Raw genomic sequence first — 17,016 nt, forward strand, 5'->3', positions numbered from 1 at the left:
AGATAGGAAGATCACTACATAGATTCGGGAGGGGGGGGGGAAGATTCAGCCAGTTCAGGCGAACTGGATGCTAATGGCATGGCATGGCATGGCATAGAATAAAGAATGAATAAAAATGGAATGGAATGGAATAAAATAGAATAGAGGAATGAAATTAGAATAGAATAGAATAGAATAGAGGAATGAAATTAGAATAGAATAGAATAGAGGAATGAAATTAGAATAGAATAGAATAGAATAGAGGAATGAAATTAGAATAGAATAGGAGGAATGGAATGGAATGGAATGAAACAGAATAGAATAGAGGAATGGCATGGAATGGAATAGAATAGAATAGAGGAATGGAGTGCAATGGAATGGAATAGAATAGATGAATGGTGTGGCATGACATGGCATGGCATGGAATAGAATAGACTAGAATAGAATAGAGGAATGGCATGGGATGGCATGGAATGGAATGGAATAGAATAGAGGAATGGCATGGGATGGCATGGAATGGAATGGAATAGAATAGAATAGAGGAATGAAATCAGAATAGAATAGAAGAGAGGAATAGAATAGGATAGGATAGGATAGGATAGCAATGCATAGAATAGAATAGAATAGAATAAAACAGAATTCTTTAATGGCCAAATGTGGTTGGACACACAAGGAATTTGTCTTTGGTGCAGATGCTCTCAGTGTACATAAAAGGAAAGATACATTCATCACGAACCTTAAGGTACAACCCTTAATGATAGTCATGGGGTACAAATAAGCAATCAAGAAACAATCAATATCAATAAGGATACAAGCAACAAGTTATTGTCCTGCAGTCATAAGTGGGAGGAGATGGGTGATAAGAATGATGAGAAGATTAATAGTAATAGTTATGCAGTGTTAGTGAAGTTTGACAGTATTGTGGGGATTTGTGGTTTAGCAGAGTGATGAAATGGGTGGGGGAAAATTATCCTTGTGTCCAGTTGTTCTGATGTGCAGTGCCCTGTAGCGTCGTTTTGAGGGTAGGAGTTGAAACAATTTATGTCCAGGATGTGAGGGGTCTGTAGATATTTTCACAGCCCTCTTTTTGACTCTGTGCAGTGTCCAGGGCCTCAATGGAAGGCAGGTTGGCAGCCATTGTTTTTTTCTGCAGTTCTAATTATCCGTTGAAGTCCATGTCTGTCTTGTTGAGTTGTAGAGCCAAACCAGACAGTTATGGAGGTGGAGATGACAGACTTCAATCATTCCTCTGTAGAACAGAATCAGCAGCTTCTTGGGCAGTTTGAACTTTCTGAGTTGGCGCAGAAGGAACATTCTTTGTTGTGCTTTTTTGATGACGTTTTTGATGTTAGGTGTCCATTTTTGGTCTTGAGTTATGATAGAACCTAGAAATTTGAAGGTCTCCACTGTTGATACTGTGTTGTTTCAAATCTCCCCTCTGTCGCTGTTTCTTCCATCCAGTTTGGATAACCATTAAAACATCTTCCATTTTAATATTTCAACTCCTCATTTATGGGGGTTTTATTTTTTAGGAAGCCAAAGATGAATAACTCAGACAAGTTTCTGAATGGAAGCAGGAAGAAAAAAACACCCACCATATCTCCAACTCCTCCTTTAGCGGAAATGATAATATAGAAAAGCTGGACTTCCTAAAAGTTAGAAAAGTGGGAACCATTTCAGTTCACACAATTATAAATGGGTGTGTCTCTCCCCTCGGTTGAATGTATTCCCGTGAGTGGAAATTTCCTGTCGCTTATCTGATCGCCGTTTTCAAAGATTACAAGATCTACATGGGATTTGCAGGAAATCTCTCTCCTTTAATAAATACTGAGAGAGGTGGATTATGAAAGCAAGAAATATCTTGCAGGGAGAAAAAGGCATTTGAAACAAAAACTTCACTTAATTAGAGTCCTTCTGTTTTATTTAACTATTTTGTGATTAATCTGGGATTGGGCCCGCTCTCTCTCTCTATATATATATTATTTTACTTAGAGTTAAGGACTTTAGGATTTAATCCTCTCTCCTAAATTGCTGCTATCGTAAATATGGAGCCTGTCCCTCTTACTCTGTATAATAAGATTTTTAAATAGCGCACATTTATATATACAGGGAATCTTCGACTTACGATCGCAATTGGACCCAAAATTTGTCAGATGTTTGCAAAAGGGGAGGCACATACCCTGTTTCCCCCAAAATAAGCCCTCCCCGGATAATCCTAATCTGGCTTTTGAGCACATGCGCTAAAATAAGCCCTCCCCGAAAATATTGCAACACAGCAGCACCCGTGAGGTTACCACACTCGCCGCCTCCTTCACCTCAAAAATAATAAGACCTCCCCGAAAATAAGGCCAATCGCTTATTTCGGGGGTCAAAAGAAAATAAGACACTATCTTATTTTGGGGGAAACACGATCATCCCAGGACACTGCAACTGTCATAAGTATGAGTTGCAAGCATTTGAATTTTGATCACGTGACTATGGGGGGCGTAAGTGTGAAAAAGAGTCATAAGTCACTTCCGTGCCATTGTAACTTTGTAAAGTCACTAAATGAATTGTTGTGAGCCCAAGGTTACCTGGACATATCTTTTACTTAGAATTACGGACTTCAGGGTTTAATCTTGTCTTCCAAACGGCTGCAAAATATGGGCCCCATCCCTCTTAATTCTGTGTAGTCAGAGTTATAAATACAGCCACATTTATATATGCAGGCAGACCTCGACTTACGAACGCAATCGAAGGCCAAAAATTTGTGCTGCTGAGTGAGACAGCTGTAAAGTGAGTTTGCGCTCCTTTTTACCACCTTCCTTGCCGCAGTTGTTAAGTGAATCACTTCAGGTGTTAAATTAGTAACACCATCTTTCAGCGAATCTGGCTTCCCCAACTGGTTTGGCGTGGAAGAAGGTCGCAAAAGGGGATATCACAAGGCACTGCGTCCGTCATAAATATGAGTCAGTTGCCAAACGTCTGAATTTTGATCATGCGGACTGCTGAGATTGTTGCGATGGTCGTAAATGTGAAAAATGGCCCTAAGTCCATTTTTTTTCCAGCGCCGTTATCACTCTGAATGGTCACTAAGCGAGGCTGTTGTAAGTCGAGGCCTACGAAAGGCTAGAAAGCAGGTTAGGAAGAGAGACAATTAGATGTAGTACCCTCAGCATGCAACAACATGGCTATTACATCAAAATAGAATAGAATAGAATAAGAGAATTCTGAATAGATTAGAATAGAATAGAACAGAACGGAACAGATTAGAACAGAACAGAATAGAATAGAATAACAGGGTTGGAAGGGACCTTGGAGGTCTTCTAGTCCAACCCCCTGCCTAGGCAGGTAACCCGACACCATTTCAGACAAATAGCGATCCAACATCTTCTTAAAGACTTCCAGTGTTGGGGCATTCACAACTTCTGGAGGCAACTTCTGTTCCACTGATTAATTGTTCTAACTGTCAGGAAATTTATCCTCAGTTCTAAGTTGTTTCTCTCCTTGATGAGTTTCCACCCATTGCTTCTTGTCCTGCCTTCAGGTGCTTTGGAGAATAGTTTGACTCCCTCTTCTTTGTGGCAGTCCCTGAGATATTGGAAGACTGCTATCATGTCTCCCCTGGTCCTTCTTTTCATTCAACTAGACATCCCCAGTTCCTGCAACCATTCTTCATATGTTTTAGCCTCCAATCCCCTAATCCTCTTTGTTGCTCTTCCCTGCACTCTTTCTAGAGTCTCAACATCTATTTTTACATCATGGCGACCAAAACTGGATGCCGTATTCCAAGTGTGGCCTTACCAAGGCCTTATAAAGTGGTATTAACCCTTCAGGTGATCTTGATTCTATCCCTCTGTTGATGCAGCCTAGAACTGTGTTGGCCTTTTTGGCAGCTGCTGCCCACGGCTGGCTCCTATTTAAATGGTTGTCCACTAGGACTCCAAGGTCCCTCTCACAGTTACTGCTATTGAGCCAGGTACCACATATACTGTACCTGTGCATTTTGGTTTGGGGGGACAAAACAAAATTGGGACAGACATTCAATTCAGCACTCTTTTCGTTTGTGACATGAGGGAAAGCGTCCATCTTGCTTTTGGGGAAATAGATTGTTTTTAAAAGGGGGGGGGGGGGATAAAATAAATGTATTTAATTTGCTCCGGAAAGAGTAAAATAACTTGTAGCATGGAATTGATCTGGTGGTTTTGATGTGTTCCAATTAACGTCCGTTGAATTCCTCAGATTTTGGTCACCATCTATTGGCTGGGGAAAACTGCAAACAACAGCGCTCACTTTAATGGACCGCCATTGAATCTGAAAGAATTCGAAGGATTGTTAACCCAGATGAAAAAGGTAATTCAATTTCCTCTCACATACAGGTAGTTCTCGACGTGGTGGGGTGGCCTAGAGGTGGAGCTCTCGCCTCACAATCAGGAGGCTGTGAGTTCAATCCTAGGTGGAGGCAGATATTTCTCTCTCTCGGGCACAATGAGAATATATCTGCCGAACAAAACTCTGTATCGGCAACAGGAAGGGCATCGGGCCAGTAAGCACCATTCGATTGCCCAGACTCCACCCCGCAAGGGATTATGGGGTTGTTAAAAGAAGATGATGATCATACAGGTAGCCCTCAATTTGTGACCACAGCTGAGCCCGAAAACTTCCCTTGTTGTCTGGCTTTGCCTCATTTTACGACCTTTTTTTGCCACAAGTGAATCACTGGAGTTGTTTAGCTAGTCACACGGCTATTATATGACTCTGGCTTCCCCATTTTGCGACCTTCTGACTTTGTCTGTGGGAAGGTCGCAAAAGTGAACCATAGACCCCAGGACATTGCAACGGTCATAAATATGAGTCAGTTGCCAAGAGTCTGAATTTTGATCATGTGACCACGGAGATGCTGCAAAGGTCGTAAATGTGAAAAACGATCCCAAGTGCCTTTTTTTTCAGTGCTGTTCTAATTTCGAACGGTCACTAAACGAATCGTTGTAAATCTTTTTTTACAGTTTGATGTGTACGGAACAGCCTTTTTTAAAAAAAGCTGCTTTTAAGCTGCCGTTCTTCACAGACATGTTTAAATCCCAAGAGCTTCGTGTCACAAATGTGAAAGTTCAGGAGGAAAAAAATGGATAGGTGGGAAAAAAAACCAACCCCTGATTTGGTTGACTTTGGAGATGTAAACTGTTTGAAACAAAAAGATTTCAGTTAAGGCAGGGGTGTCCAAACTTGGGAACTTTAAGACTTGTGGACTTCAACTCCCAGAATTCCCCAGCCAGCTATGCTGGCTGGGGAATTCTGGCAGTTGAAGTCCACAAGTCTTAAAGTTCCCAAGTTTGGACACCCCTGAGTTAAGGAGAATATTTGCAGCTGAAGAGTTGAGGTTTTATTGGGTCTTGTCTCCATTGGGGGAAAAAAAATGCTTCTGGTTTTCAGGTTCGGAATAAGAAAATAAAATTAAATTTAGTTTGAAGATTGAATATTTGCGTCATTACGGAAATGGTTTGCAATAAATAAATGCTAAAGTTGAGGCTGTAAATGTGATTACCCTGTTTCCTCGAAAATAAGACAGGGTCTTATTTTCTTTTGACTCCTGAAATAAGCGTTTGGCCTTATTTTGGGGGAGGTCTTATTATGTTTGAGGTGCAGGAGGCGGCAAGCGTGGTTACCTCATGGCTGTGTTGTGTGTCACAGGGCCCCCGCCACTGTTTTGGTGGCGGCCATTAGCGTGACAGAAGGGGCGCGGTGGCTAGGATTGCGGAGCCGCCGTTAGGTAAGGACGTGTGGCAGAGGCGGGTTCCTACCGGTACGACCGAGTAAGCAGCAACTCGGACGGCCACACCCCCGAACCGGTTCTATCGGCAGTGCCATAGGCGCCACCATCTTGTTTTTTACTACTGCTCATGCGCCTTTAGTGCACCCCAAGCATGGGCGAAGCGCGTCCTTGAGCGAACTGGCAGTAACAGAAGCCAGAACCCACCCCTGGCGTGTGAGGTGCATGAGGCATGTTCCCCCATCCCTTCCCCCCCCTCCGGCCTCGCCTCCCCACCTCATGTTGTTCAACCAGAGAAAATGGCAGGGACCGGCTGCGCATGCGTTTAGATATTTTTGGAGAGGGCTTATTTTAGCACATGTGGTCAAAACCCCGATTGGGTTTATTATCTGGGATGGCTTATTTTCGGGGGGAAACAGGGTAGCATTTTACTTAGGTAGAAAGTTTTGGAAGATTATGCTTTTGGATCTTGGGTTTTTTTCCCCTGCACATATAAATGTATTCTATATTTCTATATTTCTATATTTCTATATATATATATATTGCTTCCATCGCTGTCTGTCTCGGGTAAAATTTGGACGAAACCCCAGAATCTGATCCAGCCTTTGAAGCTTATATATACATACATACATACATTTCTTTCTTTCCAACTATAGAACAATAAGGCAAAATAATAACAATAATAACAACAAGATAAGATAAATAAGATAACTTTTATTGTCATTTTCTTTTACTGCAAGCACACTGGCCCACATGAAAAATGAAATTTTGTTGCCTGCTCTCGAGAGTGTATATCTGCACAAACACAAACATAACATACATATGCACATGCTATATACATACATAAATATATACCTGCACCATACAGATAGACAGACTGACAGACATAGATATATATAATAGAGATGGATGGATGGATGGATGGATAGATAGATGAGAGAGAGAGAGAGAGAGAGAGAGAAAGTGAGAGAGAGAGAGAGAGATGAGAGGCAGGCAGGCAGGCTGGCAGGCAGACAGACAGACAAACAGACAGACAGACATATAATAGAGACAGACAGACAGACAGAGACGGAGACATACATAACCCAGCATTGCCCAAGTATTTATTTATAGGGGGAAAATATCCAGACCAAACATAATTTCTAATATTGGATTTTCCCCCTTACCAGAGGGAGCCCCCTTGTGGAGTACTGTGAAGCCGTTACACGGCAACTCCACTGTGCTGTACAGTAGAAGTCATTTTACAGCAGTACAGTAGAAGCCATTTTAAGGCACAACAGGCTGTATCTTAACAGAACACCACCACCCACACCCCGAGGGGTGTTAGGGGTGTCTTACCCCCCACAGTATTTTCCAGAGAGTAAGTCATCTGTGTACCAAGTTTGGTTGAATTTGCTCGCGTTCTAGAGTTATGCTGGAACACACACACACACACACACACACACACACACACAGCCATTTATATATATAGATATATAGATTTGTGGGTTTGGTGTTATCCATATGGCAGGGATAATTGTTGTATTATAGAATGCCAAGCTGGAGTTGTTCAAAATAAAATTTAAAAAGTAAAAATGTTGGATTCAATTGCGCACAGTGGCTGGGGTATCTCGCTTGGATACCCGTTAATACAGTCCGTACTTTGTAATAAAATGTAGATTTATTGTTATGTAATCTAATAAATCGGGGACACAGTGGCTCAGTGGCTAAGACGCTGAGCTTGTCGATCAGAAAGGTCAGCAGTTTGGCAGTTCGAATCCCTAGTGCCGCGTAACGGAGTGAGCTCCCGTGACTTGTCCCAGCTTTTGCCAACCCAGCAGTTCGATAGCACGTAAAAATACAAGTAGAAAAATATGAACCACCTTTGGTGGGAAGGGAACAGTGTTCCGTGCGCCTTTGGCGTTGAGTTATGCCGGCCACATGACCACGGAGACGTCTTCGGACAGCGCAGGCTCTTTGGCTTTGAAACGGAGATGAGCACCGCCCCCTAGAGTCTGGAACGACTAGCACATATGTGTGAGAGGAACCTTTAAATCTAATAAAATGTATTTCCTTCCAGGAGATAATCTTTTTTAAAAATAATATCAGCCCCTTCATAGCTCTTATCTAGACAATCCTTATAGTGAGGTAGACTCGTATTAATTAATTTATGACGAAAGAGCACCCTTTTTGGTTACACTGCCTTGTTAAACACGGATTTTCTCCCATTGTGTAGAAATTGGATTTCCTCTCTCTTGGCATTCTGCTACGCACTGCTCTGCCCTTTCGAATTATTAGCATGCCAGACTCTAAACCGAGCTGAAATGAATGGCTATTTTCAAGGGACGTATCAACAAAGCTTTCAGTTTTCGAACCAAAGCTCTTTTTTCCTACAATTTGCTCGTTCGTTCATTCAATCATGCATTCACTCCTTTAAAAAAAAAAAATTAAAAAAAATTCACGGAGGTGCTGCATCTGTTTTAAAAGCGAGAGAGAGAACGACAAAGCTTTTTTTTTTATATTTCAAGGAATGTTTTATGAATGAAATATAGTCTGCGTAGTTTCCCTGATTTTTCAGGCCTGTTTGTGGCTGAACTTTCTGCCATAAACCAGCTTTTTTCTCCCTTTCTTCTTTTTGCTTTGCAAAAATGGCAGCTCGCCAAAGGATTAAATGCGGGCCGTTAGTATGCAGAAGCTGTAGTCTCAGGGAAAAGATGCTACTTTGGGAAATATGCAGGGAGAATAGGAATTTGTTTATTGAGTTTGGAGGTCTGGCTGTGTACAGGGGGGCACGTAGGGCCCCCACAATTAAGCAAAGGAATGATGTTCTCTCCAGAAAAGTTTTGGGTTCTCATTGAAAGTTTTGGGCTCTCCAGAAAATTTTTGGGTGTTCATGAAAAGTTTTGGGCTCTCCAGAAAAGTTTTGGGTGTCCATGAAAAGTTTTGGGCTCTCCAGAAAAGGCTTTGGGTGTTCATTTAAAGTTTTGGGCTCTCCAGAAAAAGTTTTGGGTGTTCATTAAAAGTTTTGGGCTCTCCAGAAAAGTTTTGGTTGCTCATTGAAAGTTTTGGGCTCTCCAGAAAAGTTTTGGGTGTTCATTGAAAGTTTTGGGCTCTCCAGAAAAGTTTTGGATGTTCATTAAAGGAAATTTAATCAAATCAAATATCAATCATTATTTCGTCACAGACCAGCAATTGAAAACGTAAGCATCACAATGAATTAAGATGTCAGGAAAAATCCAATTATCCTGAAACACCTAAAAAGGGTTAGTTAATTTCAGATTTGATTGTGCAGAGTATAGAAGCATACTTCACTTTGGTCAAGGAAATAACTTCCGATCAATCGGATAGTAACTCGTTGAGATAAAACAAATTGGAACAACCAGGATATTTAGTAAAGAGTAGGAAGGGGTGGCCATCGTGACTTTGATAATGCCTCGTAAGTGGTTCTGGGGATGTACGACGTAGCTTCAAACATTAATTAAGTGACTGGTCAATAAATCAAGAGCTAGGGATTCGAACTGCTGAACTGCCAAACTTTCTGATCAACAAGCTCAGCGTCTTAGCCACTGAGCCACCGGGTCCCATACAAGATGGTTATCATGTCACTCTAATCCATCTCTTCGATAGGTTAGACTCCCTCAACCGTTCATCATACAATTTAGCCTCCAGATCTTTTATCATCTTGGGTGCATCTTCTCTGCGTGTTTTCCAGAGTTTCAGCGTTTTTTTTTATCATGGTGACCACAACTGGATGCAGGACTCCAAGTGTGGCCTCACTAGTGCACTACAAAACGTCACTGACAATGGCAGTCTTGGTGAAATGCTCTGATAGTTTTTCTGTATTTTTAACATCCTCTGTGATTCACTACAGATTTCATACTCAAGAGACTAACTACTCCTATGACTCCCACTAGGTGTTGTATCTTATGATTCTTGACGAATATATTTTATTTTTTCTTTTATGTACACTGAGAGCATAAGCACCAAAGACAAATTCCTTGTGTGGCCAATCGCACTTGGCCAATAAAGAATTCTATTCTATTCTACTCTTTATTATTCTATTCCACTCTATTTCACTCTATTCCATTCTGTTCTATTCCATTCCATTCCATTCCATTCCACTCCACTCCGCTTTACTCTATTTTCTATTCTATTATATATTCTATTAAATTCTATATTCAGTTCTGTTATATTCTATATTCTATTCTATTCTATATCCTATCCTATCCTACTCTACTCTATTTTCTTTTCTTTTTTCTTTTCCATTCTACATGATATTCTATTCTATATTCTATTCTATCTAAAGAATTCTACTCTACGCTATTTTCTGTTCTGTTCCGTTCTATTCTATTCTATTCCAATATCATTGTGTTCTGTTCTGTTATTCTTTTCCAATATTATTCTATTCTATTCCATTCCACTCCACTCCACTCTACTCTATTTTCTATTCTATATTAAATTCTATATTCAATTCTGTTATATTCTATTCCATTCTACTCTACTCTATTTTCTATTCTATTCTATATCCTATCCTATTCTATCCTACTCTACTCTATTTTATTTTCTATTTTATTTTCTATTCTATATTCTATTCTATTGTATCTAAATAATTCTACTTTACTCTGCACTATTTCTGTTCTATTCTGTTCTGTTCTACTTCACTCTATTCTACTCTACTCTACTCTACTCTACTCTACTCTACTCCACTCCACTCCACTCCACTCCACTCCATTCTATAGCGGTACCACCTCTTCTGGTGTTCTTGAGGGTATCCCATCTTGCTGAAGCTTCTGCTTCTGAATGAAACTTGTCTGAAATGGTATATAAGCTCTGCTGCTTGAGCAAGGGGCTGGATTAGAAGACCTCCGAGGGTCCCTTCCAGCTCTGAATTACTTCGACAAGCTCCTACCCGAAACAAGGGGCCACTTTTTTTCCTTAAAAAGTAAGGTTCTCCTGACCCTTCCTCCTCCTCCTCCTCCTCCTCCTCCTCCTCCTCCTCCTCCTCCTCCTCCTCCTCCTCCTCCTCCTCCTCCTCCTCCTCCTCCTCCTCCTCCTCCTCCTCCTCCTCCTCCTTCTGGAGAGCTCTCTGCGTTTTAGTATGTGCTGCTTGCCCTGGAAAGAATTTATAATCGGGCGCCTGTCAAAGGCGTCCATTGTTCTCCTCGCTCCGAACATGTGTGGCAGCCAGAAGTGCTTTCAGATCTCCTGCAGCCAGGAGCTGCCAGCGAGCGAAGAGCAAGACTGAATTCTTCAGAGGCATCGAGGAAAGAGCGTTCTGCTTTTCTTTTCTTTTCTTTTAAAAAAACGGCTGGTTGCTTTAGGAAAAAAGACATCCCCCTTTTCCAGAACTGCAGTTTCTCTTCGCCGTTGCTGGGTTTATTTTGACCGAGCGGAGAAACAACAAACAACAAGCTGTAAAATTCAGGGGTGTTTTTTTTTTTCTGGAGTTGCGGATCAAATAAGCATGATTCCGAAGGAATTCCCTTCCCTGACGGTTTAGAGATGCTAACTTCAAAACTCAGGACGGAGAGCTGCCCCCGCGAAGCAGATGTTGAGAATGGGCTAGCCATGTTTCAGGTTGCTTTTATTTTATTTATTTTTAAGCCTCCTCAGTTGTGTTAGGAAATGTGCATTTGGTCAAAAGGGGTTGTGGGTTTCCTCTCTGGGATTGATGGGTTTTAAATGTTGGACGGTTCCCCAGCTGAAGGAGAGCGGGGTGGAAGCTAAACGCAATGATTCTGACTTTAATCAAAGATGCGTTTAAGACGGCTTCACTAAATTCTGTTTTATTTTAAGCTACCCTGCGTAAATTTGTGTTTCTGTTCGGCACAAGGAGGAGGGGGGAGTGAAAATGTAGAATGAGACAGAATTGTTCTTTATTGGCCAAGTGTGATTGGACACACAAGGAATTTGTCTTTGGTGCCTATGCTCTCAGCATACATAAAAAGAAAATATATTCATCAAGAATCACAAGATACCATCACTATTAAATGAAGCTTGCTTGGATGCTGAAATACACCGTGCAAACTAAGCGGAGAGAGTGGGAAGGAGAAAGAGAGAGGAAAGGAGGAAGAGAGGGGATAGGAGAGAGGGAAACGGAAGGGAGAGAAAGAGTAGGAGAGAGAAAAGGAGTGAAAAGAGGAGAGAGAAGGAGAGAGGAAGGGGAGGTAGAGAAGAGAGGGATGGTAGAGGAAAGAAAGGAGGTAGGGAAGGAGGAGAGAGGGAGAGGAGAGAGGGCGGAGGTGAAATAGAGTATAATATAGTGTATGGAAAGCAGAAGAGCAATGACAGTTGTGGTGGATTGATGGTAAGAGGAATCGATATAATATTGGATAATATGAAATAGTGATTGTTAAGATGTAATGGTATACTTGTGGTTATATGGTTTTTTAAAAAAAGAAGAATCATAAGATACAACACTTCTTGTTTTGCTTTGGTGCCTTCGCTTTGCACGGCAGATTTGAATCGAGTTTGGAAAAAGTTTCTTTTAACTGAGACGCAGCAAAGCCCCAAAGATGGGGGGGGGGGGTTTGCCCTATTTTGTCCAAATATTTAAAAACTAATGGTCCAACCAACAACTTCTTGCTCTGGATTATGTTACCGGCTATCATCGGATATCCTTTGTGCTGGGCGCAGCGATAGAAACAAACAGGTTATTTTTTTTAAAAAAAACAGAATGGAAAGTCAAATTGCAGTTTTCCCACAGAGTCTGGGCAATGGTGTTTTATTTCTTCAAGTTCAACAGGTTGGCGTAGTAGTTTCCGAAAGCTACAACAGCTTTCGGAAACCAGAAAAGTGGTTGTAAGGAAGAAAATCGATTTGTTCTGAGGATCCAAGAAACTTGGGTGAACATTGGAAAGAACCATTGTCGTCCTCAGCTTACAATAGTTCATTTAGTGACCTTTTGAAGTGACTTATGACTGTTTTCAACGCTTAACGACCGTTGCAGCCCACCCCGTGGTCACGTGATCAAAAATTCAGACGCTTGGGAACTGACTCATATTTATGACAGTAGCAATGTCCTGGGGTCACGGGGACCCTTTTTGGCAATCTTCCAACAAGCTAAGTCAGATTCGATCCGCTTAACGACCATTTGCTGGCTTAAACCCCTACAGAGATAGAAACTACAAGAAAGGTTGTAAAATGGGGCAGAACTCACTTAGCAAATGTCTCGCTTAGCAACAGGATTTTGGGGCTCCATTGTGGTTGTAAGATGAAATTATCATTTGTGATGCATTTTCAGCCCTGCTACAGGGGTGCTCAGACTAGGGGTAGTCCTTGTCTTATGACCCCAAGTTCCCATTGCTGAGCGAGACCGTTGTTAAAACAGTTTTCCTACATTGTGCGACCTTTCCTGCCATGGTTGTTAAGTGAATCCCCTGCAGTTGATAAGTTAGCAACCCGGTTGTTAACTGAACTTGGCTTCCTCATGGACTTTGAGAAGGTCGCAAAAGGGGATCACGTAACCCCGGGACACTGCAATCGTCATAAGTACGAGTCAGTTGCCGAGCATCTGAATTTTGATCAATTTTCCACAGGATTGGCTGCAATGGTCATTAAGCAGGAAAAACGGTCGTAAGTCACTTCAAAAGGACCGTGGGGATGCTGCATCAGTCATAAGTGTGAAAAACAGTCATACATCAATTTTTCCAGGGCCGTTGTAACTTTGAGCAGTCACTAAATGAACACGCTTGCCTGCATTTCTTTTTTCCCCCAGACTGGAATAGCCTTTTTACTTCTTTTATATTCCCATTCTTCACAGACATATTTAAATCCCCACAGATTGTTCATCTCTTCATTCCACAAATATGGAGGCCACACCACACCGCGGGATGGGGGGCGGCGGCGGAATGGATAGGTGAAAAAATAGATTTGGTCAAGATGGAAATGTCCATTGTTTTAAACAAAGAGAGTTCAATAAAGGAGAATATTTGTACAAGGAAGTCTTTCGAACAGTGCCCCCCTACTTTTGGTTTCTCCGCGGACCAGTTCCATGGAGAACGGTTTCTTCGCGGACCGGAGGACGTGTGGTTTCATGTGCTGCCTGCATCCCGCGAATGAGGCTTCACTTGTTTGTACGGGACGGCTTCTGGCATGTCGCGGCTCGGTGGGGTTCCATGGACCGGAGGTTGGGCAGTCTTGCCTTAGAGCAGGGATGCTCAAATCTGGCTCGCGGGGCCGGCCTGGAAATAGCAAATAAGGCCTGCGGTGCCTCTAGTAGCCAAATCCAGTTTTGGCCGGCAGGGTGCTGCAGGACTCCCTCCAGGCCGAAAATGGGCCCCATGGGCCCCGTGAGACCCCCCTGTGCCATGTTTTGGCCGACAGGGTGCTACAGGGCTCTATCCAGGCCGAAAATGGGGCACAAGGGGGCACAAGAGGGTGTGTGTGTGAGGTCTCCCTGTGCCCCGTTTTAGCCAGCAGGGTGCTGCAGGACTCCATCCAGGCTGAAAATGGGGCGCAAGGGGGGGTGCATGAGGTCCCCCTGTGCCCCATTTTGGCCGGCAGGGAGCTGCAGGACTCCATCCAGGCCCAAAATGGGGTGCAAAGGGGGGTGCATGAGGTCCCCCTGTGCCCCGTTTTGACAAACAGGGTGCTGCAGGAGGTGCCCATCCTGTCCCTCTCTCCCTTCCTGCCCTCATCCGACCCGTGAAGGAGAACTACAGTGCTGATCCGGCCATCAAAGAAATCCAGTTTTGACCCCCCCGCCTTAGAAGATGTGCTTTTCTAACCAGGCTTCTGTTCCTCATCAGGACACGGAAGACATCGAGAGTCCAAAGCGCAGCATCCGCGACAGCGGCTACGTAGATTGCTGGGATTCGGAGCGCAGCGATTCTCTCTCCCCCCCGCGTCACGGCCGAGATGATTCCTTCGACAGTCTGGATTCCTTCGGGTCCCGGTCCCAGCAGACCCCTTCTCCAGATGTGGTGCTGAGAGGGAGTAGCGATGGTGAGTTGTGCCCTCCCACCTCCAGCCCCAGGGAACCAGAACTCCCTTTCTGACAGGACATAACATACGACCCACGTGGTGCAAAACACTACCACCTCCACAGCTGGTTTCCACGGGATGTTCTCATGGTCACCCGAATGAGAGCTTGATCCTCAGAAAGCTGGATTACGGCCACAATGGAGCCCAAACATTTCTGTTGTTCAAACATTTGTGAAGTGAACTTTCCCCCAGTGGTTAAGTGAATCACTGCAGTTGTTAAATGAGTAAGTAGCACAGTTGTTCAGGGAAGCTGGCTTTCTCATTGACTTTGCTTATTAGAAGGTTAGACTTCTAATAGCGCTTAGACTTATTGTTCTGACCCAGCTCCCCAAACACAAAAACCCTCTAAAGATAATAATAATAGCGGCAGCAGCCCCGGCAAAAAGTTTCTCTCTCAACGCTGCCTAACAAGTCCGCCTAGCAGGGAGATGAATAGTTGTCTGCCACATCTATTCATCTCCACCCCCTGCCTTTTATCCCCAGAGCCACAGTAAGGCTTTGCTAGCAGAGGTGGCTCTTCCATCCCAAGGACCGGCCCATAGATTTCCACTGCTCTCCTCTCCTCTGCCTTCTGGGCATCCGTGTATCAGGCACTGGACTCAGCTGTTCCTCCTCTTCCTCATCACTCCCTCCAGACCTGGGGTCTGTTGACTCTCCATCTGACGACCCAAGCTCCAGACCTCTCCCCCCCCTCTCTCTCCCTCCCTTCCTCCCTCCTTCCCTCCCTCCCTCCCTCTCTCTCTCTCTCTCTCTCTCTCCATTCCCTCTTCCCCCTCGGAGCTCTCGGGTTTCCTTGATGCTGACCCTGACTCCCCCTCCCCCACCTCTGATTTGGCTGCTGGAGGGGCTCGTGGCCAACAGGCCACAATACTTATATACCACTTCATGGTGCTTCCCAGTCCTCTCTTAAGCAGTGAAAAAGTCAGTCCCATCGGAAGGGGAGGTAATAAAGAAGATATTAATAAGACTGTGCAGAAATGAACAGGTTGACATTGAGAATAAAGGACAAAGAGGAACCAGCGTATTACAGGACATGGGGGCGATTTTACGATTGGCTTGAAAAAGGATATAAATAGAAAAAGAAAGGAACAAAACATGAAATGAATATCTGACACATGATTAAATTAGGGGGAGAGGAAATAAGAAAATATTAAAATGTAAATATAGAGGTGGAAAAATGATATGAATTGACAAATGTTAAATAGCAATTATAAGAATGTATATCTAAGAATAAATTTCAAAGGAATTTCAAAGCCACCCACATGACCCCCAGGACATGGCAGCCCTCATAAAGACAAACCAGTGGCCAAGGGTTCAAATTTTGATAACGTGACCGTGGGGATGGTGCAACAGTTGTACAGTAAGTATGGAAAAAATGCCCCCCAGTCACTTTTTTCCCAGTGCCAGGGTAACTTTGAACGGTCACTCAATGGAACTGTTGTAAAATGCGGCAACGCTCACTTAACGAAGGTCTCAACAAATTTTGGGCTCCATTGGGGTCGTAACTTGAGGACTACCCGTAGTTTGAGATAATCTGCTTGCAGGGCTGCTAAAGTTCCCACCCACCCACGCCCACTCCCCGCTGTGAGGTGTGGGACGAACAGTTGCCCCACCAAATTTATGAGTTGGGGCTCCTGTCAGGACACAGGAGGCAAGCATCTTTTTAACAAAAAACATGAGATCAAAAGTTAAAGAAAACCAGACTTCTGGCATGTAAACAAGCCACCTCGGTGTACAGTGGAAAGAAGTTTGATTTGGTTGGTTGGTTTTGGCATGTGCATCTGAAAATTGTTAGCAAAAATGCTATTGTAATGGGTCCTGCTAACAAAGGTACTAGGGTAACTTTAATAGTCATCTAAAAATTGTTAGCAAAAATGCTTTCTTTCTTTTTTAGAAATTTTTTATTTATTTATAAACAAACAAGTACATTAAACCATCTTCCAGTTTCGTACAGTGTGTCGATTGGTTACAAAACGTTTGTACGTTCTCACCATAGTCTTCACTTAACAATTTATATAGAAGCTCGTATTATCAATCTGATATATATGTATACAATTATTATCATTATTAAACATTTATTTGACTATAACTATCATTACTTCATTTTATGTGAGATATTCTAAATTTTGAGTAAATTTATATTATGGCATTTCATTACATCATCCTAAATCCATCCAGTAGTCTAAAAATGGTTAGCGAAAATGCTTTCTAATAGGTACTGCTAATAAAAGTACCAGGGTAGCTTTAATAGTCATCTAATAATTGCTAGCAAAATCTATATAATATATATAAAATCTGTCATCTATCTCTATCTATCTATCTAT

The 17,016-nt window shown here is 42.8% G+C and overlaps 1 protein-coding gene across 1 annotated transcript in view; it reads left to right on the forward strand.

Moving 5' to 3' along the window:
• LIMCH1 (LIM and calponin homology domains 1) overlaps positions 1 to 17,016 on the forward strand; it is a gene marked incomplete at its 5' end in the record, with an annotated part of 198,638 nt that overhangs the window by 111,923 nt on the left and 69,699 nt on the right. The window contains 2 exons of the mRNA XM_081959722.1: positions 4,201 to 4,311; positions 14,458 to 14,653. Of these exons, the coding sequence (XP_081815848.1) occupies positions 4,201 to 4,311; positions 14,458 to 14,653 (307 nt within the window). The remainder of the gene's footprint in view (positions 1 to 4,200; positions 4,312 to 14,457; positions 14,654 to 17,016) is intronic.

This window comes from Natrix helvetica (assembly GCF_964273705.1).
Source record: "Natrix helvetica genome assembly, chromosome: 7".
Taxonomy (NCBI): Eukaryota; Metazoa; Chordata; class Lepidosauria; order Squamata; family Natricidae; genus Natrix; species Natrix helvetica.